Here is a 22,798-nt window from a genome sequence, read left to right on the forward strand (position 1 = left end):
GGCCAAATCCATACTTTTCCATAATATGAAGATTTTCGACAAGTTGATCTTCTACTTCCTTGGAAGTAACTGTGTCCCGTCCCAAAGTTTTGGACTTTAAGCCTCTGCGTTCATAAAGCCTATTCAGTATCGTTGATCTTGGAATCCCATAAGAACTAGCAGCCGCATATCCAGACAAATTACCGCCTCAACCGCCTCTTTCAGTTTTTCTTCTGGATAAGATGCACGATCTGTCTTTCTTTTATAGTTTCGTACCATGGTTGGTTATTCTGTAAAAATGATTTCTTTTTATTAAAAACAAATGTATTGTTGTATTATTATCAATGATTAGCGTTTTCCACTACCTACCAGAGATAAATGGGAATATGGATACGCTACTAATTAAACTGCTTTTTTTTTTAAGTTACTGGTTGCTGTTTTGTAATTCAGCTAATGTCATGGTTATGTTACAGATCGACGTTATTTTAACCTCATTTAAAGAAACCCGGGTGCTGGTGACACACTGTATATTTTAAACCTAATTATAAAAATAAAACGATAATTAATATTATGCAAAGAGACGTTTTCCTAAAACATCTGCTAAAAATATCCTGGGACTTCATGGCACATCTAAAAATATCCATAAGCTCAAAAATATTGAATCTCTTTAAATTAATGTTGCTACCATTATAATTTCTAAATTATTACGATTTGATTATAACAGATTTAAAATTTATTATAATTTTTTACAGGCAATGAAAATGTTTGTTACATCTGATACAGGGAAAGTGGGACATATGTTTCTCTTGACCCGGTATTACTAGACCCACTTCCCCTACTTGATATATCATAGGTTATATTTTTTCCACTATCAATAAAACTACAAATCAACGGTATTTCAATAAAATAACGCCAAGGAAACGGAACACTAACTATAACCTTGCACTTACCTTTAAAATCAGCTCCTAAGCACTTTTATTTATTATATTTACAGCAGCAGGAATATTTGTTCGACAACTCGATGTTAGACGGGCAGCTGACTGATTTTTTTGGCATACCCTCCTTTCTCACATATGTGATCTACCCTCATATTTTTCAGAAAAAATGTATCCAGCCTATAAGTACTATCTTACCGACTGGGTAACATCACGCTACAATGTTTAGTTTTTGATTTCTGACGTATAGGTTCACTTATCCCGTAGACCCAGTTACCCCACCTGACCTTACCTACTTGTGAAGTCTAGCCGTTGGCAGTGGTTAACTTGCAATACCACAGGGCGCGCTTGGAGTCACCGGTTATTATAACCGATATGTCCAACACGAGCAGCACGTTCAGATCGGCGATTAGGATTGGTTTATTGGGAGGTCGTTATATTTATGGTTTTAATTTCAACTCGATACCTTCACGCGTTCCCAAGATAATCGCCTAATCGGTCTTGTCACGGACGAACAACAAAGTGATCCTATAGGGGTTCCGTTTTTTCCTTTTGGGGTACGGAACCCTAAAAAATTGTATATGTGGTCTATTTTAATTAATTTCTGTCTATTTAAAACGAGAGATAATAGGCACCATTACACACATAGGCACAATTATGCGCCATTTGCAGTCTGTCCGAGGGTAGTCCGTACCCGCTGGGGTCGGGGGCGCGGGCGGATAACTTCATTCGGAAATCGCAAATAACTAGACCACAGAATAAGTAATATTTATTACTAGACTAAACTTGATCTCTGTGCATGTGGGCTCGATTCATTGATACCTACTGCATTGTTTCGCGCGGTAATTTTGAAATTATTTAATTTTGTTATTAGATTAATTATGCCTAAAAATTCTTATCTTCTGGTCAGAGACCAGGGTAGGGCAACTGCCCACCTTGCCCCACCGTGGGTACGCCTATGGGTATCACTATCAAGGACGGACTCACTACATTCGCTATTTTTAGAGGACGGCGAGGCTTGCCCGAGGGCTAGAGACACGTCTATATGCTGACCATAGACCTATTATATTACTTCGTAAGGACTTGCCTTACAAGCACTGCGAATGGGGCCGATACATGGGTGTGAAAATCGCATTTGTTCACACCCCTGCGCTCAGTCGTGTGGTGAATTGCGCAGTGGAAAGGCGTCACGTAATGCCATGCCCAATTAAAAAAAAACGCCTAAGGTAGAAGTACTAGTGCTCGACGCTGCACTAGTATTCGACATGGGCACTTTATGTCAAAGTAATATAGGTTAAATTTGAACGGCGAAGATTTTTCTGTGTTCAAATTTAATCCTTGTCACTTTGACATAAAGTGCCCATGTCGAATACTAGTGCAGCGTGGAGCACTAGTACGTCTACCTTAATTTGTGAAATTGTGTAAAAACTATTACAGAAAAATCAAATACACTTGTTAATGTTATGACATTTCATATCATCGGTAAATCGTTTCAGATTACATTAATTTCTTTCTTAAAACAAATTTCAAGCGATCATTTTTGTTTCATTATGACGGTCGGTTGACCTTGCTTGGCGCACGTAAAACACAGACACATATTAAAGTAGACTACACTCTCGCCTCCAATAAACGTGCCGAGCGCGATAACTCGAGGCCCTCGAGGAAGACCTCTGCTATATTTATTAAAATAAATGACATTTTTATTGGTTAGGTAGGTAGGTAGGCTAGTTTATTAACTCGTCACTTTAGAATAATTCCTTTCTACATGACATTCAGTAAAAATAAAGTTTTTGGTAATGTAATTTAAAAAAAAATGTATTTATCTTACACATTTTAATGTTTTAATTAGAGCTCGGAAATCGTTTTATTTTTCAAACCGGTTTCGTTCATTCACCCGGGAAAGAAAAGGATTTCGTTTCCGTTTGCGGTTACCGGTTAAAGAACTGTACTAATAAGATACTGATTTATGCACCGTTCGCCATAATTCGTTCGCCTTCCGTTTTTGTGGAACGAAATTAACCGGTTAAATTGAAAATATCGAAGGGAGATAGAACGAGTAAGTATTGCTATCTCTTTCACGTATAACAACGAGTTTAACCGAGAGTCTCCGAAAGCCAAGAGTAACCGGTATTATATCGTTCCCTGCGAACCATAGTTCCGTTCCCTCTTCTTACCGGTTAGGAGAGAGAACGTAATTTTTTAGTTCGCGTTCCATGAATTAACCGGTTTTTCAATGAACGCTTTTGGAATGATATTAACAGGTATTTCAATACCGGTTCCGAGCTCTGGTTTTAACTCCCACTTATTCCTACTTAATATTCTTAAGTGAAGTTAATAAACTAGCACGGCAAAATCTATAATGATGACATTTATATTGATAAAAATAGTAGCATGGCTTGTTTAGCTGTGGCAACAATGATAACATTTATTCAATTATCACTTCAGCGTCGCCCTAAAGAAAGAAAGCGACTAAGGTTGCCCTCGAGCAATAGCTCGAGAACAATAGTTCTAAACACGTTTTTTGGCGGCGAGAGTGCAGTCTCTTCTAGTCTACTTGAATGTATGTCTTTGTGAAAGATAATTAATTGTACCTTTGCTCTGACCATCGGCCACGTAGTTAACGCAGTATACAACTGATGGCGCTGTGTTTTGCTTAACGGTTAATGTTCGGTCGGAATTGTATGCATGATCTAATCCATACTTTTGAAATCATTGACACTGACTAGCTTATTGCCTCGGAGGCAGCGGAGTGTCAAATTGACTGGCCAGTGGGCTACGTGCGTAGCCAGCAAAGGAGGTAAGGTCAACCGGGATAATTACCACTTTGGGGTTATTGCGTCTATTTAAGTTAAATTTTAAACAGCGTTGGTTACTACAGCTCCTGCCATTTAATGATGGTTTGAACTACTTGGAGGGCAACACGTAACATAGAGGTCCTTTTACCGAATCGTATTCAAATAGTTGGCTATTTTGAGAATTACTTTCACCCCAGACCTTCACGATATATTATGAGGTAAGTCAACAAAATCCGTTTACATCTTTTTAGATATTTGGTAATATTTAGTAATAATAATATGTACATGTGCTCAATATTAATTAACTGAGACATCTGAGACATGCGAACCACAATTTGTATTAGGTACCTACTAATATGCCTTACCTATTACCCACATACTTCTGTTTTGGGAAAAAATCCATGTCTAATTCTTATAGAACATATTTTTAATTTGGCAAAATGCGTCACACTTGCTTGACTTGACTTGCCCCAATGTCAATAGTCAAGAACCTTACCCCCCACCAACCCAAACCTTGCACCCATCCACCTTGATACACCCGTCTATAAATATGAGTTAATACTTATGTCAACAACCCTTATTCTTGATACGTAGTATTAACAGTACCTATATAAAACATTTTCGAGCTTATTTTTACCGTTTTGAAGTGCTTCACCATAAATTAAAATCATGTCGATTAAATCCGGAGCACTAAAACTCTTTAAACGAGCCATTTTATAGCAAAGTCAAAGACAAATACAAGTCGAATTTAAAAATTAAAACCGTCTATTTTACCAGAGATATATATAATACATGTCGATTAAATCCGGAGCACTAAAACTCTTTAAACGAGCCATTTTGTAGCAAAGTCAACGACAAATACAAGTCAAATTTAAAAATTAAAACCGTCCATTTTACCAGACATATATATAATACATGTCGATTAAATCCGGAGCACTAAAACTCTTTAAACGAGCCATTTTATAGCAAAGTCAAAGACAAATACAAGTCGAATTTAAAAATTAAAACCGTCCATTTTACCAGAGATATATATAACTACCCTCTATATTATATACGCCCGACTCTTTTAGTATGAAGATAAAAACGTCATTATAAAAACAATATGGCGGACTTAATACGCCATATTACGCAACCTTTAGAAAAAAATATCGTGCAAACCAATCGAGTAGGGTATCAAAATGAAGGGCTTTGAAAGCCGATTGATAATACAGTGAAACCTGGATAAGTGGGATCTCAAGGGACGAGCAAATTTGTCTCACTTAAAGAGGTTTTCCACTTACACAGGGTCTCAGTTAGCCAGGTATAAATAAATTTCTGTCTCATTTATAGAGTGTTCCATTAATAGAGAGTGAGAAAAGAGGTTATTTCAGATATAGAGGTGGTAAATAAGGTATTTTGTCAACATTATGTATGAATTGTAATCATCAACAATAAATAAAGGTAAAATAATCCTTGTCCTTAAATAGTTTTTAGGTCCGTTAAAATTTTTATTCGAATTAACTTTGAATGATGCTACTTCTACAAAGGATGGATTTTGTTAAATTAAATTTAAAACGGACTTCATTGCGACTTAGAACTTAAATAAATGAAATATTTTTTTGGTTTTTCGTTTCGATAGTTTTGACTACTTACTCAAACTAACTAAATAAAACTTGAAGTCGTTTAGACTCAATTAACCGAATGCGGAATTTTCGGTTAGACTAAAGTCCAAGATCTTCAATAAAGTCCAAGTTAGAGAGGTCATAGATTGACGTTATCTCAGATACAGAGGTCAATTCCTATAACATTCTAAAAAGCAATGAAGCAAATGTAATCTTTCAAATATAGTCTCAGTAAGAGAGGTAAAATACACTCTCTGTCTCAGTAATAGAGGTAAATTTGACTATAAAATCGAAACAACTAATCTCAGTTATAGAGGTCTGTTTTATCTCACTAACAGAGGTAATTCAGCGCCAAAGTGCCGGGACCGCACCATGAGTCCCAGCTATAGAGGTTTCCCACTTATCCAGGTCCCACTTAACCAAGTTTCACTGTATATATGCAACATGTGGGTTTAAGTTTAAGTTTGAGAAAGCAAGAATTGACAAAATATGTTAAGAGAGAGCGAAGCTAATCTCATAAAACCAAATATTATTATTGAATGGGATACTTATTAAAATAAAAGGAAAGGGTTTGACCGCAGATCATAAAAAAAAAATTAAGTATATTTAAGTACATAATACTCATAGTTTTTAAAACAAGTTCCTATGCGCTAATGGAATCGAAAAGTTTAAAATATAACTTCTATTTAAATATATATATGTGTATATATATATATATATATATATATATATATATATATATATATATATATATATATATATATATATGCATATATGTATATATATATATATATATATATATATATATATATATATATATATATATATATATACATATATATGTCGGACCCTGACACCAGAAAGACTTATTGCAGCGTTATAGTTCATTATTTTAGACGCCTGTATAAAATCGATTAGCAATGTTGAGCTACGTATTATTTGGTTGTAACAAAATAAATAAAGTTGTGTAGAGAGTAACTCCGTCTATTGGCGCATTGTTGAAATAAAGTTGCGTAGAGAGTAACGCCATCTATTGGCGTGTTGTTGAACTGAGATGACAGGTAGAAGGCTTTGGAACGTCGAGAGGTTTCTCTCGAGTGAGCGTAGGCACGAGTTGGCATTTTTGTCGGTATGTTGGTAGACTGGTCGAGCAGGTTTGCCAACTTGACCGAGGCGGGAGCGGAGAGGCTCCGCCGCTGGTAGTTCTTCTTGATCGGACCGCGCTAGAGATCGGACGTACTCGTTAGCCAACCTCGTGCCTAACTCGCTACGTTCCTGAAGGTTTATACCTGAAGGATTATTCTGATAGCTTATAGAATCCCGCGTTCTTTAACCATTTAGCTAAGTGTTTTATTTCAAGTGTTATTTTGATTTCTTATGTTTCATTAGAAGCTTACTTTTGTGAAATAAAGAAATGATGTGTTATGTGTTGTTTTAACTTGTTTTGAAAAGATTTGTCCCTCTGAGTTTGTTGCCGGTCCCATATAGGGCTAAATCTTCTCATGTTAGAGGCGTAGAGTTGGAGCCGGCCTAGTTTGACTTGAATAAAGATTTAAACGGTTTCTTTTTACTTTCATATCGCTCCCTTGAGTTAAAAATAGCAATTAGTTCTTTTAAACATTCAGTACTGAAGTATAGTGGGCACTAGTATGGTTAACGAGTCCTAATGTTTATTTCATGCACTGGTAGCAATGGTAGCATACTGGTTTAGCTGTGAAGTAATACATTATCGTACTACCCCCACGCGCCCACCGCTTTTAAGACCCTCGGGTATTCGACATCAGAAGTGGGATTGCCAAGGTATCATGTATTGCTTACACAGCACCTGGGAGCGTGGTGTATTTCTGGTGACCTACATTCCATAATCTGGACACGTGGTAATGGTAAGCTCACGTGTCTAACCTTTATTGAAAGGTTAGTGCAATTCATTGTTATTTGGTGAGAATTATTGTGAAATTATGAATTATGATTGAGGCAGTCTAGCATAACGGTTGTGACGTGACGTCATCTCTGGGATCGTTACGTTTCTTTGTAATTAATTTTTGTAATCCATTTAAATCGAAGCGATCTTGAGTTATTTTGATTTGAAATCCATACTGCTAATTAAAACCAAGTATTAGCTATCACGACGTGATATTATTTCATCGTTCATTTGTGAATTTACCCTCAATAATTGATGTTTCATGAAAATACAATTAATTTTTATAATCCATTTAAATCTAAGTGATCTTAAGTTATTTTGATGTGAAATCCATATTGTTAATTAAAACCAAATATTGGCTGTCGCGACGTGATATTATTTCATCGCTCACTTGTGCATCTACCCTCAAAAAATATTTTTTTCATGAAAATACAATGCACCGTTAGAAATTGATCCTGCTGATTTGCCAATGCATAGGATTATGTAATAATACTTACTTACTTTACGTTACCCTGTAACGTTTAGTAATTAATAAAATTGCGACAAATTATTGCCTGTAATGCCGTGATAGATCACAAATCGTGCATAGTATGGAAACATGAGCTACGCATATGAAAATTAATGTTACAGTGTCCTGCAGCCAGAGCCGAGCGAACTTGCAGACACCATTAGGTACGCCCGTGACACAGAAGCAGCTGTGCAGTATCGTCTGTTCTGGGGAATTGGAAATAAAAGGACAGGTTTCGTTCCAATTGTTTATTAGTGAATTTTATTTTCAGTGTAATGGCGAAGCATAACAGTCTAACGTAACTAATTAGCTGTCACTTTTCGTATTGGCCCATTTTACCGTGTTACTTATTTTTGGAACACATGTTTGTTTGTTCATAGAATGAAATAAAACGCACTCATTGAAGTTTAAATTTTATTCTGAGATTTTTGAAGTCCCGTATACATTGGAAACATGTTTATTTTGTCTGCTACATTGCATTTAATAAACCTTTGAGTTTATTCTGCTTACATGATAAACCTGATGCCGTGCTAATGATGATTTCAGTAACAGCCAGCTATGTTAAACTACATCGTGCATCTCGCCATCTGCCGCAGCAACGGCAACTGCAAGGCGGAAAGCATCAGCCTTCGTGCTTGGGTTGGACTTCACCACCACCTTTGACTGGGACGCGTGCATCATGCTTTATTAATCTGGTGAGCAGTTCCCATTTTGTTGGGATTATTTTGAGAGGATTTACTTCTGCATAGAAGTTTTGAGCGAGTTTCTGTTGTTAAAGCTAAAGTAGAAAGCTGAGTTTCTGTTGTTAAAGCTAAAGTAGAAAGCTATCTTTAGTAATTTTGATCAGTGATGTTCAGTTTCAGTTGATCAGTTGACGCTGATAGTACCAATGGTTCTGAGTAACATGATTTAAAGAACCGTTTTTATTTTCTTTTTGGAATTCACTCTTAACATTGTTTTTGCTTTCGATGGACTGAAAGCTTGTACTTTCGAAGGACTGAAAGTACGCCCGATGGACTGGGCACTACTGTTTTGCTTTCGATGGACTGAAGGCAAGCCCGAAGGACTGGGCACTACTGTTTTGCTTTCGATGGACTGAAGGCAAGCCCGATGGACTGGGCACTACTGTTTTGCTTTCGATGGACTGAAGGCACGCCCGATGGACTGGGCACTACTGTTTTGCTTTCGATGGACTGAAGGCACGCCCGATGGACTGGGCACTCCTGTTTTGCTTTCGATGGACTGAAGGCACGTCCGATGGACTGGGCACTAATGTTTTGCTTTAGATGGACTGGGTATTGTTTAGTGACCGCATCAGAAGTGCCGGAGCATGTAAGAGATGCACGTGGTCTGCTTTTTATGTGCAGAATGCTCTTTGCAAGGAGTAGCACTTACGCGGCTGAGATGGTTACTTCTGACGAGGGTCTGGTATCTGCCGAAGGACTGGCAATGCACCGAAGGACTGGTGTTGTTTTGTTAAAAATGAATTCCCGTTGATGTACTGTGTTCATATGAGTAAAATTGGCATTATTAAGTCAGAGTGCTATTTATTTTAAGATGTCCTACAATGATTATTATCACATTTGACCAAAATATTTTTTTTAATGCCAGATAATTTCCCCGTAAATTGATATTGATGACAATAGTAGTGATACTGTCGAGCAATGAATTAGAGCTGTTGTGATTTGTTTTTAATGTTTGAGATTGTTCTGTTTTCACATAAATTTGAGAGTATCCGCCAGATGGAGGCGATAATTAATGGAGTGTATCCGCTAGATAGCGGCGATGATTACTGATTATTTTTTATTAAGTCGTTGCTCGATGGATTATTTTTGACTAGAGAATTGAGGATTGTTAAAGTAATTTTGAACAATCATTTTTTCTGGTTGGATTGATAACAAAGTTTGATTTTAATAGTAATTTGAGAGAGACCCAAATTGTGGGTCAGGAATGACCGAGCGATGAGATACTGTGCTGAGTATTTTGTTACAGAATCAAATGCATACACCCACACACGAGGACGTGTGTAGCGCAGGACGGCCGTGTCGGACCCTGACACCAGAAAGACTTATTGCAGCGTTATAGTTCATTATTTTAGACGCCTGTATAAAATCGATTAGCAATGTTGAGCTACGTATTATTTGGTTGTAACAAAATAAATAAAGTTGTGTAGAGAGTAACTCCGTCTATTGGCGCATTGTTGAAATAAAGTTGCGTAGAGAGTAACGCCATCTATTGGCGTGTTGTTGAACTGAGATGACAGGTAGAAGGCTTTGGAACGTCGAGAGGTTTCTCTCGAGTGAGCGTAGGCACGAGTTGGCATTTTTGTTGGTATGTTGGTAGACTGGTCGAGCAGGTTTGCCAACTTGACCGAGGCGGGAGCGGAGAGGCTCCGCCGCTGGTAGTTCTTCTTGATCGGACCGCGCTAGAGATCGGACGTACTCGTTAGCCAACCTCTGTGCCTAACTCGCTACGTTCCTGAAGGTTTATACCTGAAGGATTATTCTGATAGCTTATAGAATCCCGCGTTCTTTAACCATTTAGCTAAGTGTTTTATTTCAAATGTTATTTTGATTTCTTATGTTTCATTAGAAGCTTACTTTTGTGAAATAAAGAAATGATGTGTTATGTGTTTTTTTAACTTGTTTTGAAAAGATTTGTCCCTCTGAGTTTGTTGCCGGTCCCATATAGGGCTAAATCTTCTCATGTTAGAGGCGTAGGGTTGGAGCCGGCCTAGTTTGACTTGAATAAAGATTTAAACGGTTTCTTTTTACTTTCATATCGCTCCCTTGAGTTAAAAATAGCAATTAGTTCTTTTAAACATTCAGTACTGAAGTATAGTGGGCACTAGTATGGTTAACGAGTCCTAATGTTTATTTCATGCACTGGTAGCAATGGTAGCATACTGGTTTAGCTGTGAAGTAATACATTATCGTACTACCCCCACGCGCCCACCGCTTTTAAGACCCTCGGGTATTCGACATATATATATCGAATACAGATGGTCCTAAAGGCGGTGGGCGCGTGGGGGTAGTACGATAATGTATTACTTCACAGCTAAACCAGTATGCTACCATGCTACCAGTGCATGAAATAAACCTTAGGACTCGTTAACCATACTAGTGCCTACTATATTTCAGAACTAAATGATGAAAAGAACTAATTGCTATTAGAATATTGACTGGTTAAATTGAGAATGAAAAGATCACATGAAACCGTTCAAATCTTTATTCAAGTCAAGCTAGGCCGGCTCCAACCCTACATATCTGACCCGAGAAGATTTAGCCCTATATGGGACCGGCAACAAACTCAGAGGGACAAATCCCTTCAAAACAAGTTAAAACAACACATAACACATCATTTCTTTATTTCACAAAAGTAAGCTTCTAATGAAACATAAGAAATCAAAATAACACTTGAAATAAAACACTTAGCTAAATGGTTAAAGAACGCGGGATTCTATAAGCTATCAGAATAATCCTTCAGGTATAAACCTTCAGGAACGTAGCGAGTTAGGCACGAGGTTGGCTAACGAGTACGTCCGATCTCTAGCGCGGTCCGATCAAGAAGAACTACCAGCGGCGGAGCCTCTCTGCTCCCGCCTCAAAGTCAAGTTGGCAAACCTGCTCGACCAGTCTACCAACATACCGACAAAAATGCCAACTCGTGCCTACGCTCACTCGAGAGAAACCTCTCGACGTTCCAAAGCCTTCTAGCTGTCATCTCAGTTCAACAACACGCCAATAGATGTCCGACATATATATATATATATATATGATATATAATTATATATATATATATATACGATGCAGAGTCCGTCTAAGCTAACTCTGCACCGACTTTGGCAGAAGAAATCGTGAAACTATCATTATAACTGTATGGTTCAATTTAATTTTAACATTTTTGATGATGATAACATGTTTTTTAAAGACCGAAGGCCGAGCTTCACGTAGGGCCCACGGCTCAGAGCGTATGAGTGTTGTGTTAGTTACTCAACTTAATGAATGTAAATTAGAATATAAGTGTTTAGAGAAGGTTATAAACAACAAACGCAAAAGTTTAATGCTCATTTAGGATCGTGACTGTACCTGTGTATTTTATTTCAATTGCAGTCGGGGACCTTTTAAATGGGAATGTCAATACATCAAGCCCACATGTTGCATATATATTATTAATTAGCTTTCACAGCCCTTCATTTTGATACCCTACTCGATAGGTTTGCACGATATTTTTTTCTAAAGGTTGCGTAATTTGGCGTATTAAGTCCGCCATATTGTTTTTATAATGACGTTTTTATCTTCATACTAAAAGAGTCGGGCGTAGCCCGACGTACGTGACACGTTGTACGCTTACCAAAGCCGGGCGCCTTCGGCGCCATCATACTCAGAGTATGTGGCCCGCTGTGCGCGGTCTAAAGCCAGGCGCCTTCGACTCTCTCATACTAAGTGTCGGGCGTAGCCCCATGTACGTGACACGCTGTACGCTTACCAAGACGCCTTCAGTGCCCTCTGACTCAAAGCGTTCGTGGCGCACTGTACGCGTTCCAAAGGAGTCGGGCGTAGCTCGATGTATGCGGCGCTATGCGTGCATTTCTGTACTGAGGACGCCCTCGCAAAAGTAATATAAAGTGACTTCAAATAGTTAGTAACGAAATCATGATCCCAAAATTAATTAAATAAATTATAAGTTAAAAAACACGACTGCGAAAAAAACACGACTGCGAAAAAGCGAACTGAAAAGATAAAAATATTTTTAGTTGTGTTAGTTACTCAACTTAATGAATGTAAAAAATCTAAAAAGTATAAAATAAAATAAATTAATTAAAAATTAAAAAACACGACTGCGAAAAAGCGAACTGAAAAGACAAAAATAATTTTTAGTTGAAATAAAATACACAGATACAGTCACGATCCTAAATGAGCATTAAACTTTTGCGTTTGCTGTTTATAACCTTCACTAAACACTCATATTCTAATTATTTACATTCATTAAATTGAGTAACTAACACAACTAAAAATTATTTTTGTCTTTTCAGTTCGCTTTTTCGCAGTCGTGTTTTTTAATTTTTAATTAATTTATTTTATTAAACAATGTACCTGCAATAATATGTTACTCTTTGAGGGCCGCAAAAATATATGACACGTTCTTATGGCTCTACAAATAAAATCTTGTCAGATATTTTTGCGGCCTTCGTTGCGCAACATATTATTGCAGGTGACTGTACGAACTTTGTGGTGATTAATTAGTCAACACTGAAATTAAATTCAATCATCACACACATTGAAAATGAAAATAGAAAATAAAAAAGTGTTTAGTGTGTTAAATAGTACAATTTGAATACAATTAAATAGACTTGAGTCCTCCTTGCAGGTGACTGTACGAACTTTGTGGTGATTAATTAGTCAACACTGAAATTAAATTCAATCATCACACACATTGAAAATGAAAATAGAAAATAAAAAAGTGTTTAGTGTGTTAAATAGTACAATTTGAATACAATTAAATAGACTTGAGTCCTCCTTGTAAATAAATGTGTACCTGCACCTCTAGCACATCTTGCATCCGCGACTTAGACAGCGACTCGAGTCGACATTCCCGCGGCTGTCAAATCTGTCGATTTCCGTAGCATAACTTGTACCCGCGACTGCAACAGCCGCGTAGAGAACTCAAAGTCGCGGCGCGACTCATCAGTGTTCCCCGATAGAATCAAAGTCTAAACATAAATGCTATTTACATGTGACAACACTGAATCGGAAACAGGGTTGCGCTATTTCATTCGTTCTTTGGTGGTAAAAAAATCTAGTTTTTTGTCGATGGTTAAGTTTTTCCCATAGATATATAATATACAGAGATGACGTCCAAGCGAGCTGTCAGTGGGACCACTTTTGTTTAGTGTACGATTAACAATGTGGCCCACCTTGCTGTAGCCATGTCGATAAAGTCATATCGATAAACTATCGACATTTCTTGCAATTTTAATTTTACTTCAAAGGTTTAACGATACCTAAAATGAACAAAACCGCTTTTATTCTTTGTTGTGGTTATCAGATCACAATTTTATCGTCACGCCCCAGCATCGGAACCAAGGGAAAGTTCAGATATTTAATTAAAATACATAAATATAAATACCTACTAAAATATGTGTTCCGTAATAATTGAATTATTTTATTATATTCTAATATATTCATTATCCATTAGCATTTCAATTATGTTTATGTTTAACGAAGATAATTATATTGAAGCTTCAATTAATCGCTATTTCATTCCGCTGTGTAGCGTTTATCGATATATAACATGATTAAAATCGACTTTTCACATCCCTAAAAGTGCACACATATACGCTTTTACGCACACATGCACAACCTGGGTCTACCTAAAAAGGGGACACCTTGATTTGAAGTCCATCTTGTCAACAGTATGGTTGTCCTTTTTTGACAAACGGCATTTTTAAAAGAGCAAGGAGAGAGAAATTATACTAGTTGCTGCGCCGTCAAAGAGAACAGACAGCGTTGGGGCCTTGGTTTTTCCTGTCAAAGTCAAGGAACTTTCAAATTTTGTCAACATTTCATTACGAGAAAAAATATGAAAAAAATGTAACTAATAGAGCCTTATATACTAAATTTTGATAATATTCCTTACAATATATATCCTTTATTTTTTTTAGTATTTGATAACACATTTATTACGTTAAATGTGTTATCAAATACTAAAAATAAAAAAAATAAAATAAAATAAATGTGTGAAAGATGATGCAGGTAAGGTGATTACGAAAGACGAAGCGATAAAAGAACGTTGGAAAGTCTACTTCGAAAGGTTGATGAATGAGGAAAATGAATGGAACAGGGTACTACAGCACAGGATGATAAATATGGGTGCAGTGAAAGAAATATGTATGGACGAAGTAAGAACGGCTGTGAGAAGTATGAAAAATGGGAAATCTGTAGGACCAGATGATATACCAGGAGAGGTATGGAAGTTACTGCGTGAGGATGGATGTAAGTGGCTGACTTTGTTCTTCAATAAGTTGTTGCATGAAGAAACCATTCCCGACGAATGGTGCGACAGTTTGCTGGTGCCCATTTTTAAAAACAAAGGGGATGTACAGGAATGCAACAACTATAGAGGAATAAAACTCATGTCACATAGCATGAAAGTATGGGAAAAAGTGATAGAGAGACGCCTGAGAGATGAGAGTGATATAACACAAAACCAGTTCGGGTTTATGCCGGGGAGAGGTACAACAGACGCCATTTTTGCACTTCGCCATCTGTGCGAAAAATACAGACATGCCAAAAAGAACCTGCATATGGTGTTTGTTGACCTCGAAAAAGCATACGACCGAGTACCCCGAGAGGTTTTGTGGTGGGCTCTGAAAGAGAAATGCGTGCCTGGGAAGTATGTAGAGCTAATCCGGTCAATGTACAACCGATGTTGTACACGCGTCCGGTCAGCTGCTGGCACCACCGACAAGTTCAGTGTCACGGTAGGCTTGCACCAGGGATCGGCTTTAAGCCCTTACCTCTTCCTGCTTGTTATGGACGCTCTGTCGTCGGACATACAGGAGGAGGCACCCTGGTGTATGCTGTTTGCCGATGACATTGTGCTTGTTGGTGAAAACGAACTCGAGGTGCAGAGCAGACTTGAGAAATGGCGGCAAAAATTGGAGAATGTTGGCCTGAAGATCAGCAGATCTAAAACAGAACACATGTTCTGTGATTTTGGCGGTCTCTCCAGTTTTGCTGCCATAGAACTCGACGGCGTTACATTGCCGGTCTGCTCCGACTTTAAGTACCTCGGTTCGCTCGTACAGTGCGATGGCGATATTGACCGTGACGTTAAAAACCGGATTAGCACAGGATGGATGAAATGGCGACAGGTCACGGGAACCATTTGCGACGCCCGAATGCCTCTTCGGTTGAAGGGTAAAATTTATAAATCAGTCATAAGACCTGTCGTCATGTATGGATCAGAGTGTTGGGCCCTAAAGGTGACGGATGAAAAGAGATTGCATGTAGCGGAGATGCGAATGTTAAGATGGATGTGTGGCGTGACGAGAATGGATAGGATAAGGAATGAGTATATAAGAGGAAGCCTGAAAGTTGCACCCATAACAGAAAAAGTAAGGGCAAATCGCCTAGCATGGTACGGGCATGTGATGCGGAGGGATGAAAGTCATGTGACGAGAAAGGTATTACGAATGAATGTGGAGGGAAGTACGAGGAAAGGAAAACCGAGGAAAAGGTGGATGGACTGTGTGAGAGATGATATGAAACGAACGCAAGTGAATGATGAAATGACGGGCGACAGAGAGGTGTGGAAGAGAAAGACATGCTGCGCCGACCCCAAGTGAATGGGACAAGGGCAAGAGAATGATGATGATGATTTATTACGTTAAATAATACAATTTTAAGCTTATTTCAATACAGTTGTGCGGTAGAAAGAAGAGAAATCTAATCTTCTAGGATGGGTATTCCACAGCCGTCTTCAGATCCAAATCTTTCTATCCTTCTTCTCGTTCCTCTAATTCTTAGAGAGACAGCTCTGATGATTGATATTTGTATTTTGACTTTGATCCAATTGATTATTTGTGAGTATGGTTTGGACCATTTTTCATGGAGCTTAAGGGATGTTCTTTTTCTGAAGGATTCATAATCCGTTCCGACAGCGCCATCACAGGAGACCACAAGAGGAGTGAATGAGGCTCTGAGATCTTCTGCAGCCAGGTCGTATTTGCGATGTTTTTCGCGAGCGTGTATTTGGGCAATCGTGGGCCATGTGAGTAGACCATACGAGGCGGCGTCGGCATTTACAATGCGAACGTCAAAGAACGCCTTCCTCGCTGGCTCCCATACACTTTCCAGTAGTAAGTCGCTTATTAGCCCTGGTTGATCTAAGGTTGCGGCACGCATTATTGGCTCAGTAGTAGCCGAACCCCATGCTGGTTCAGCCCAACTTTTGATATCGTCTCTGTGTTGGTCGTGGCCTCTTTTTATGAGCCCTCCCTTCGTGTAATTAAGTGCATGGTTTAGGTTGAAGTTATTTTCGCCACAGCCATCGCAGGTTAGTGGCAGGCTAGAAGGTTCATGCCCGTATCTGATCGCAAGGCCGTCACGAAACTGCGTTGCTGTTAGGTCGGTATCATCAGCTTTGGTCGGTAGTACTGTTAGCCACTGTGATGATTTTTTGTTAATTACCCTTTGGATGCAATTCTTTGTTTTTATTGTTAGCTTATCCATGATTGATTCTAATTCATGTTGTTCGTTATTTTCTCGCTTTTTTCTTTCTTCTTTTAAAGTTTCATATACATGTTTTTGATGGTCTTCTATGTTAATTTCTTCGCCGGTTCGAATTGCATCTATTAGTATTTTGTTGGCATTTAATGATATTGCATGTGAGGTTTTAGCTTGCTTTGTAGGATCATTAATTGCAAGGCCTCCGAGCCTCGCTGGAAGAGCAAAGAGTTCATGTTCTATGGATGTTATTTCTCTGCCTAGTATGGAGGGTGTTAAATGAGTCTTGATTGCGTTCTTTAGGTCATTGTAGTCTTTGTCTGTTCCAGTAGTCACTCTTTGTAGGTATTGCCACTCACATTGTAGTGATTTAGTAAATGCGGTATGTACAGCTTGAGGATATTTTTCACAGGCTTTTGTTATTCTAAGGATGCAATCAATCCAATTTTTTGTTTTTTGTCGTATATAGTCGGTTTTATCGCTTATGTCTCCAATAAAACTTCCTAAAAATCGTTGTGCTTTTACAATTTTGATTCCTAATTTATCGAATTTTTGTTTGGCAATATCTGTAAGGCCTTCTTTGACTATTAGATAGCTCTTTGTTGGCTCAGGGTAGTAGCCATATCTGGGTCCTTCTTTCATTAGCAGGTTAAACCATTTTAGTAATTCATCAAATTTGCCTAAGCATGCAGAGTCATCCGCATACCAGTTCTGAATGTATTTATTCTTGTTTTTGCATGTTTTTATTAGTGGTAATATTCCAATTGCGTACATTTGCATTGCCAGTGGATCTCCTTGGGTCGTTCCTTCTTTACTTAATATGTATTTATTGGTATTTCTAAACGATATCACTGCGTGTCCTCTATAGGTATTAAAGAGGAATCTCGAGCATCTGGGCAATAGAAGTCTGGCATTCCATAGTGCTAATGGACGATTGAGGGCATTAAATGCATTGGTAGCGTCAACGAGTAGTATACCTTCGGTGTTTTCTTCGTGGAAGCTTTCTGACATTGCGTGTGCTGCACCTTCTATACTGGCTTTTATTCCATTACATAGTTGGTTTGCTCCGCATGCTTCTTGTACGTCAGTCCCAGTCGTCAGAGCCATAGCTTTTGCTATGACACGTTGAAGTACCTCCCCTATACCAATTGGGCGGACACCAGGTGATTTGTCAAGGGCGATGTCTCTTCTGGCTAGCAGTGCCCTTATTGCATCCCATTCTACTATTTCGTTTGCTAGTTTTCTTGTTAAAGCTGCTATTGATTCTCTTAATTTGGAGCTGTGTGGGCCAAATCTTAAAAGCATCGTTTTCCACTGATCAGCATCGGTCCCGCTTGGGCCTGCACCTCCCGAGATGCTTCTTGCTACTTTTTCAATATGGCTGGATGTTACGTTAACATCGACAAGGTTTGGAAGTTGTGTTGTTTGGTCGAAATCTGATATAATCGGTGTTGCTTGGTTTGGATGTTTTTCTTCCAGGATCTGAAATACATTTTTGTCTCCAATTTTGTCGTCACGCTTTATTATTCCACCACCATTACGTTCTGTGATAAATCTGTTCGCTTGTCTTATTTTTCCTTGTAGCATCAGTCTGTTAAACACGCGTGACATATGATCGCAATCTTGTCGTTTTTTATAGCGGCTATTCTTTTTGTTACATCTCTCTGCTTCCTGTATTAATATGTCAAATTGATTTTTTCGCCACATTTCTAGTCTTCTGTTTATTAGGCGTCTGATGTCTGAACCTTTAGTTATTAAACTATCCCTTTGGAGGATTGTGCTGCAGTAGAAGAATACTCGTTCAGAGAATCCATTCGTCGGTAATTCATTAACTAGATTATTGATTTCGTTAGCTAGGAGGTCAATGAAATGACGACCGACGTTACCTTGTGGAAGGTTGTATTGTTTTCCCGTCAGTTTTATGCTTTTCTTCCAGCGGAGTCTCCATGTAGAGTCTTGGCCGCCTTCATTGTTTACCATTTTTGCACCAAAACCTTCTTTGAATAGGTTATCTATTGGATTGTTGTTGTTTTGGTTTGATGAAGTACTAGTACTGCTAATAGGGTTTTCATTCTCTTGGTTGCTCATGTAGGTCTGTGCGTGTGACTTACCTATATGTATGTTCAGGCCACGTCTTTTGAATAGCTTGGAGCATATAGGGCAGGGCAGCAGTGTATCATCTTGGCTATTTTCAATGGTGCCTGGGGAAACGTTCATTGTTTCTGGTAATTTTGTTAATATCACTGCTTCTGGCTTTTTATTCACAGTTAATTTGTTATTGTATATAAATTTTAGTGATGTACCGACTATTGATTTGGCCGACTAGCCGACTAGCCGACTAATCGGCGCTCGAATGGCCTATTAGTCGGCCGACTAGTCGGCTAGTCGGCCAGATCATTAGTTTCGTATAAGTTCAGGTGAAAATAATAGTTTTGCTCCTTTGGTTGCGCTATTCATCATAATTTAGCTTGGCTAAAAGGTGTTCTCTACAGGTTCAAAGATCTGTCAAAAGAATCCTCGTTCAATTTCTGTCTTTAGTTCTTTCTGAGCAGACCGTCAGTACAGCGTGTATGTAGGAGGTATTTCCAAGGCTCTATTTCCCGTACGTAGTCGCCAGTTAAGAACCTATCCCCTGTGGTCAGCGTCTTTACGAGCAACGTGCCCTGACTAATTCTCTAAATTTTACAATAACATTAAAGGATGACTTGGGGTGGAGTGGTGTGATGACCTCCCCGAGCGGGAGACAGGGGGAAGTTTGGGTGGGCTCCGGCCTGCCCAAAGGTCCGTCTGTCACCCCCGGTCCATCCTGGGCAACGTCACTAGCGACTGGCATTCGTGCCTCTTTCTAGTGGCGGCTAACATCCACACTGGTGTTGTCAGTAGGTGTAGGTTACTACTGACGACCTATACATAACCTACCTGTGCTAGGACCTGCACAGTAGAGCGCCGTACGCAAGGATGACGGGATCCTGGGGATTGAGCCATTGTCAACCCGCGTGGTAACACGTCTGCTTCGGCCCTAATTTCGGGCAAAACGGTAGCCCGGGCTACTAGCCACAGTCCGGGAAATGGTCAAGTGAGGAACCGTAGGTGGGCTCACGGCGAGAAGTGAGAGGGCCGCAGAGGCAGTTTCGGCTGCTGATGCGGTGGTGAAAGGCCATGCTGAGGAAGTGCGTTTAGGTGAATCGGGCGGAGGGCGTCTGACCTGGACGACCCTACGTCCCACCTTCACACATTTCCGATGTCGCGCAACTAGCCAACTTCTCACTTCTATACCCGAGTCGGTGTCCTAACGACTGAAAGCACCTTTTATATGTGTGAGTAAGCGTTCCCAAGGTGTGGGCCCTTGTAGGGTGGGAGCCGATGAGGATGAAGTTAATCGTTACGAACTATGGATACCAGGTCTAACGAAAAACCCCAAGCTGATCCAGCAGCGTCCATCGCTAATGGTGAAGCCACACAGGCGAGACAAGCTGTTCCAGTGACAGTGCGTCAGACCGAAACCCCGGCCTGTCCGCAACCCAGTTCATCTGGGGAGCAGACCGGCCCAAACCCCTTCCAGGACTGGCAGGTAGTGGACCGAAGGTCCAAGAAGCGACCCCCTGCTGGGAAGCCTCACCCTGCCAGACCTGTGAATTCTTCTTCCTCTAACCCACCCCCCCCTGTTAAATGTCAAGGTGGGGTGGCTAAGAAGAAGAAGAAAAACAAGAACCAGAGGCGTGCAGCTCGTCTAGCGCGAGAGCAGCAACTGGACAACACACCAACACCGACACACTCTGCAACCGGTGTGGGTGTGCAGGCTTCCCAGAAGCCGGCACCCAAACCGGCGCCGAACAAGCAGGTTGCTGCTGCCAGGCCTCCGCCGAAGGGAAAAGGTTCCACCCTACCCCCTAAGGCTGGAACGTCGGGCGACAGCCCTACGGGTTCGGCCGCAGATCCCTCCAAACGACGACCTGGTAAGCTCGCACGAGCCGCTGCTAAAAGGATGCGAGATGAGTCCTTCTCCCCGCAAGGAGACAACAAAAAGCAGCGACTAGTGAGCCCAAGCCAACCGTTGTCGTACGCACAAGCAGCGGCATCTGACCTGACGATCGTCATTACTGACGCGAAGTCGGGGAAGATCACCGCTGACCACTCCAACGCCATCCTCCGCGGGTTGCACCAAGCAATCGTGGAGGAGGCGAGGAGAAACCTCGTAGGAGCCAGGCCACCCAAATTCAAGGGCAAGCCCATCTTCGCTGAGGGGCAGCTGAGGGTCTTCGCAGAAGACGAATACTCGGCCGCCTGGTCTCAGCGATGTGTCCAGGCCCTAACCCTGCCAGACATCTCCCTTAAGGCGGTTCGCCAGTCGGAGATGGCAAGGAGAATTAAGTGCGGGCTCCTAATACCCAACATCAACAACTCGTCCTGGGAAGACGTCCGTCAGGCAGCTGACGGACTAAGGTACCAGAACGAATGGGCCAAGGTCGGGTCTTGGTCCATTATACAAATACTACGGCAAGACCAGGGGTGGTTTGTCGAGTTCACAATCCCCGAAGACCTCGTCCCCGCCTTCATGGAGAGGGGGAGATCCCTGAACTGTGGGGTGGGCAATGTCTACCTCAGGTTCAGGGGTCCCGGAGGCAAATACCTGGACCAACCTCCCACCCTGCAAGGTTCCACCCTAAGGGTAACGGGAGTACAGGTCCCCAACGAACAGGCCGCGGGCACCTCCGAGCAGAGCAAGTCTGTCTCCGGGGAGAAAGTTGCCCCCCTGCCTCTACCCAAGCCGACGATACCCGAACTCTCGGAGGATGAGCTCCTTGGCACTGGTGAGGGACCAGCCGGGTCATCATCCGAGGGTGAGGACTTGTCGGCTTGGATAGTGTCGGGGTTGGCCGACATGTTCAAGGAGGGAGGGGAGATGCAAGATGCCGCCCCCACCACCGACAACATGGACACCAACTAGTGTCATCCAAGCAAACCTCCAGCACAGCGTGGCCGCTACGGCCCAACTCAGACGCTGTCTGGTAGGTTTGCCAACAGCCGTTGCCCTCCTACAAGAACCATGGACGGGCAATGGATACATACGCGGGCTGTCCGACACGAAAGGTAAGCTCTACTACTCCACGGTACATGCCGTCCCTAGGGCATGTATCCTAACTACTAACAATATTATTGCACAACCGCTCACTGAATTCTGTTCCAGAGACCTGTGTGCGATTAAACTACAAGTTCCACTGCCAACAGGCTGTCGCGACCTAGTCCTCGCCTCGGCGTACATGCCCGGAGAGGACGAGCCACCGCCTGCCGAACTACAACGACTGGTCAGCCACTGCGAGAGATCAGGCCTCGCAATAATCATCGGGGCCGACTCCAACGCACACCACCCACTGTGGGGAATGGAGACCAGCAACAACAGAGGTAAGACACTTGTTGAATATCTTGTGACTACTAATCTAAACATTCTAAATATAGGCGCTGAACCAACATTTGTAAACAAACGATGCAGGACGATTATCGACCTGACTCTGGCTTCGGAGGAGGTCAGTGAACTAATTATGGGATGGCAAGTCTCCCAGGAGGCCTCCTGCTCAGACCATAGATGGATTCGCTTCAATCTACTAGCATCTAGAGACACACCAACCGCCCGGAGGAATCCCAGGAAAACGGACCGAGCCACTTTTAGGAAGGTCCTAGGGGAAAGCCTTGACCGGCTTCCACCGAGGGATGACCTTCGGGAACCGGCTCAGATAGAACAGCAGGTAAATATCTTAACTGATACCCTCGTAGACAGCTACCACAAGGCGTGCCCCTTAAAACCACCGGCAAAGACTGCCATAAAGGGTC

At 40.9% G+C, this 22,798-nt stretch overlaps 1 protein-coding gene across 1 annotated transcript in view; it reads left to right on the top strand.

Moving 5' to 3' along the window:
• Positions 1-22,582, top strand: part of LOC134805561 (uncharacterized) — a 266,023-nt gene extending 243,441 nt beyond the window's left edge. The window contains exon 3 of the mRNA XM_063778837.1: positions 20,372-22,582. Coding sequence (XP_063634907.1) covers positions 20,372-21,917 — 1,546 coding nt within the window. The 3' untranslated portion in view covers positions 21,918-22,582. The remainder of the gene's footprint in view (positions 1-20,371) is intronic.
• Positions 22,583-22,798: the final 216 nt, after the last annotated feature.

Source organism: Cydia splendana, unplaced genomic scaffold (genome assembly GCF_910591565.1).
Source record: "Cydia splendana unplaced genomic scaffold, ilCydSple1.2 scaffold_42_ctg1, whole genome shotgun sequence".
Lineage (NCBI taxonomy): Eukaryota > Metazoa > Arthropoda > Insecta > Lepidoptera > Tortricidae > Cydia > Cydia splendana.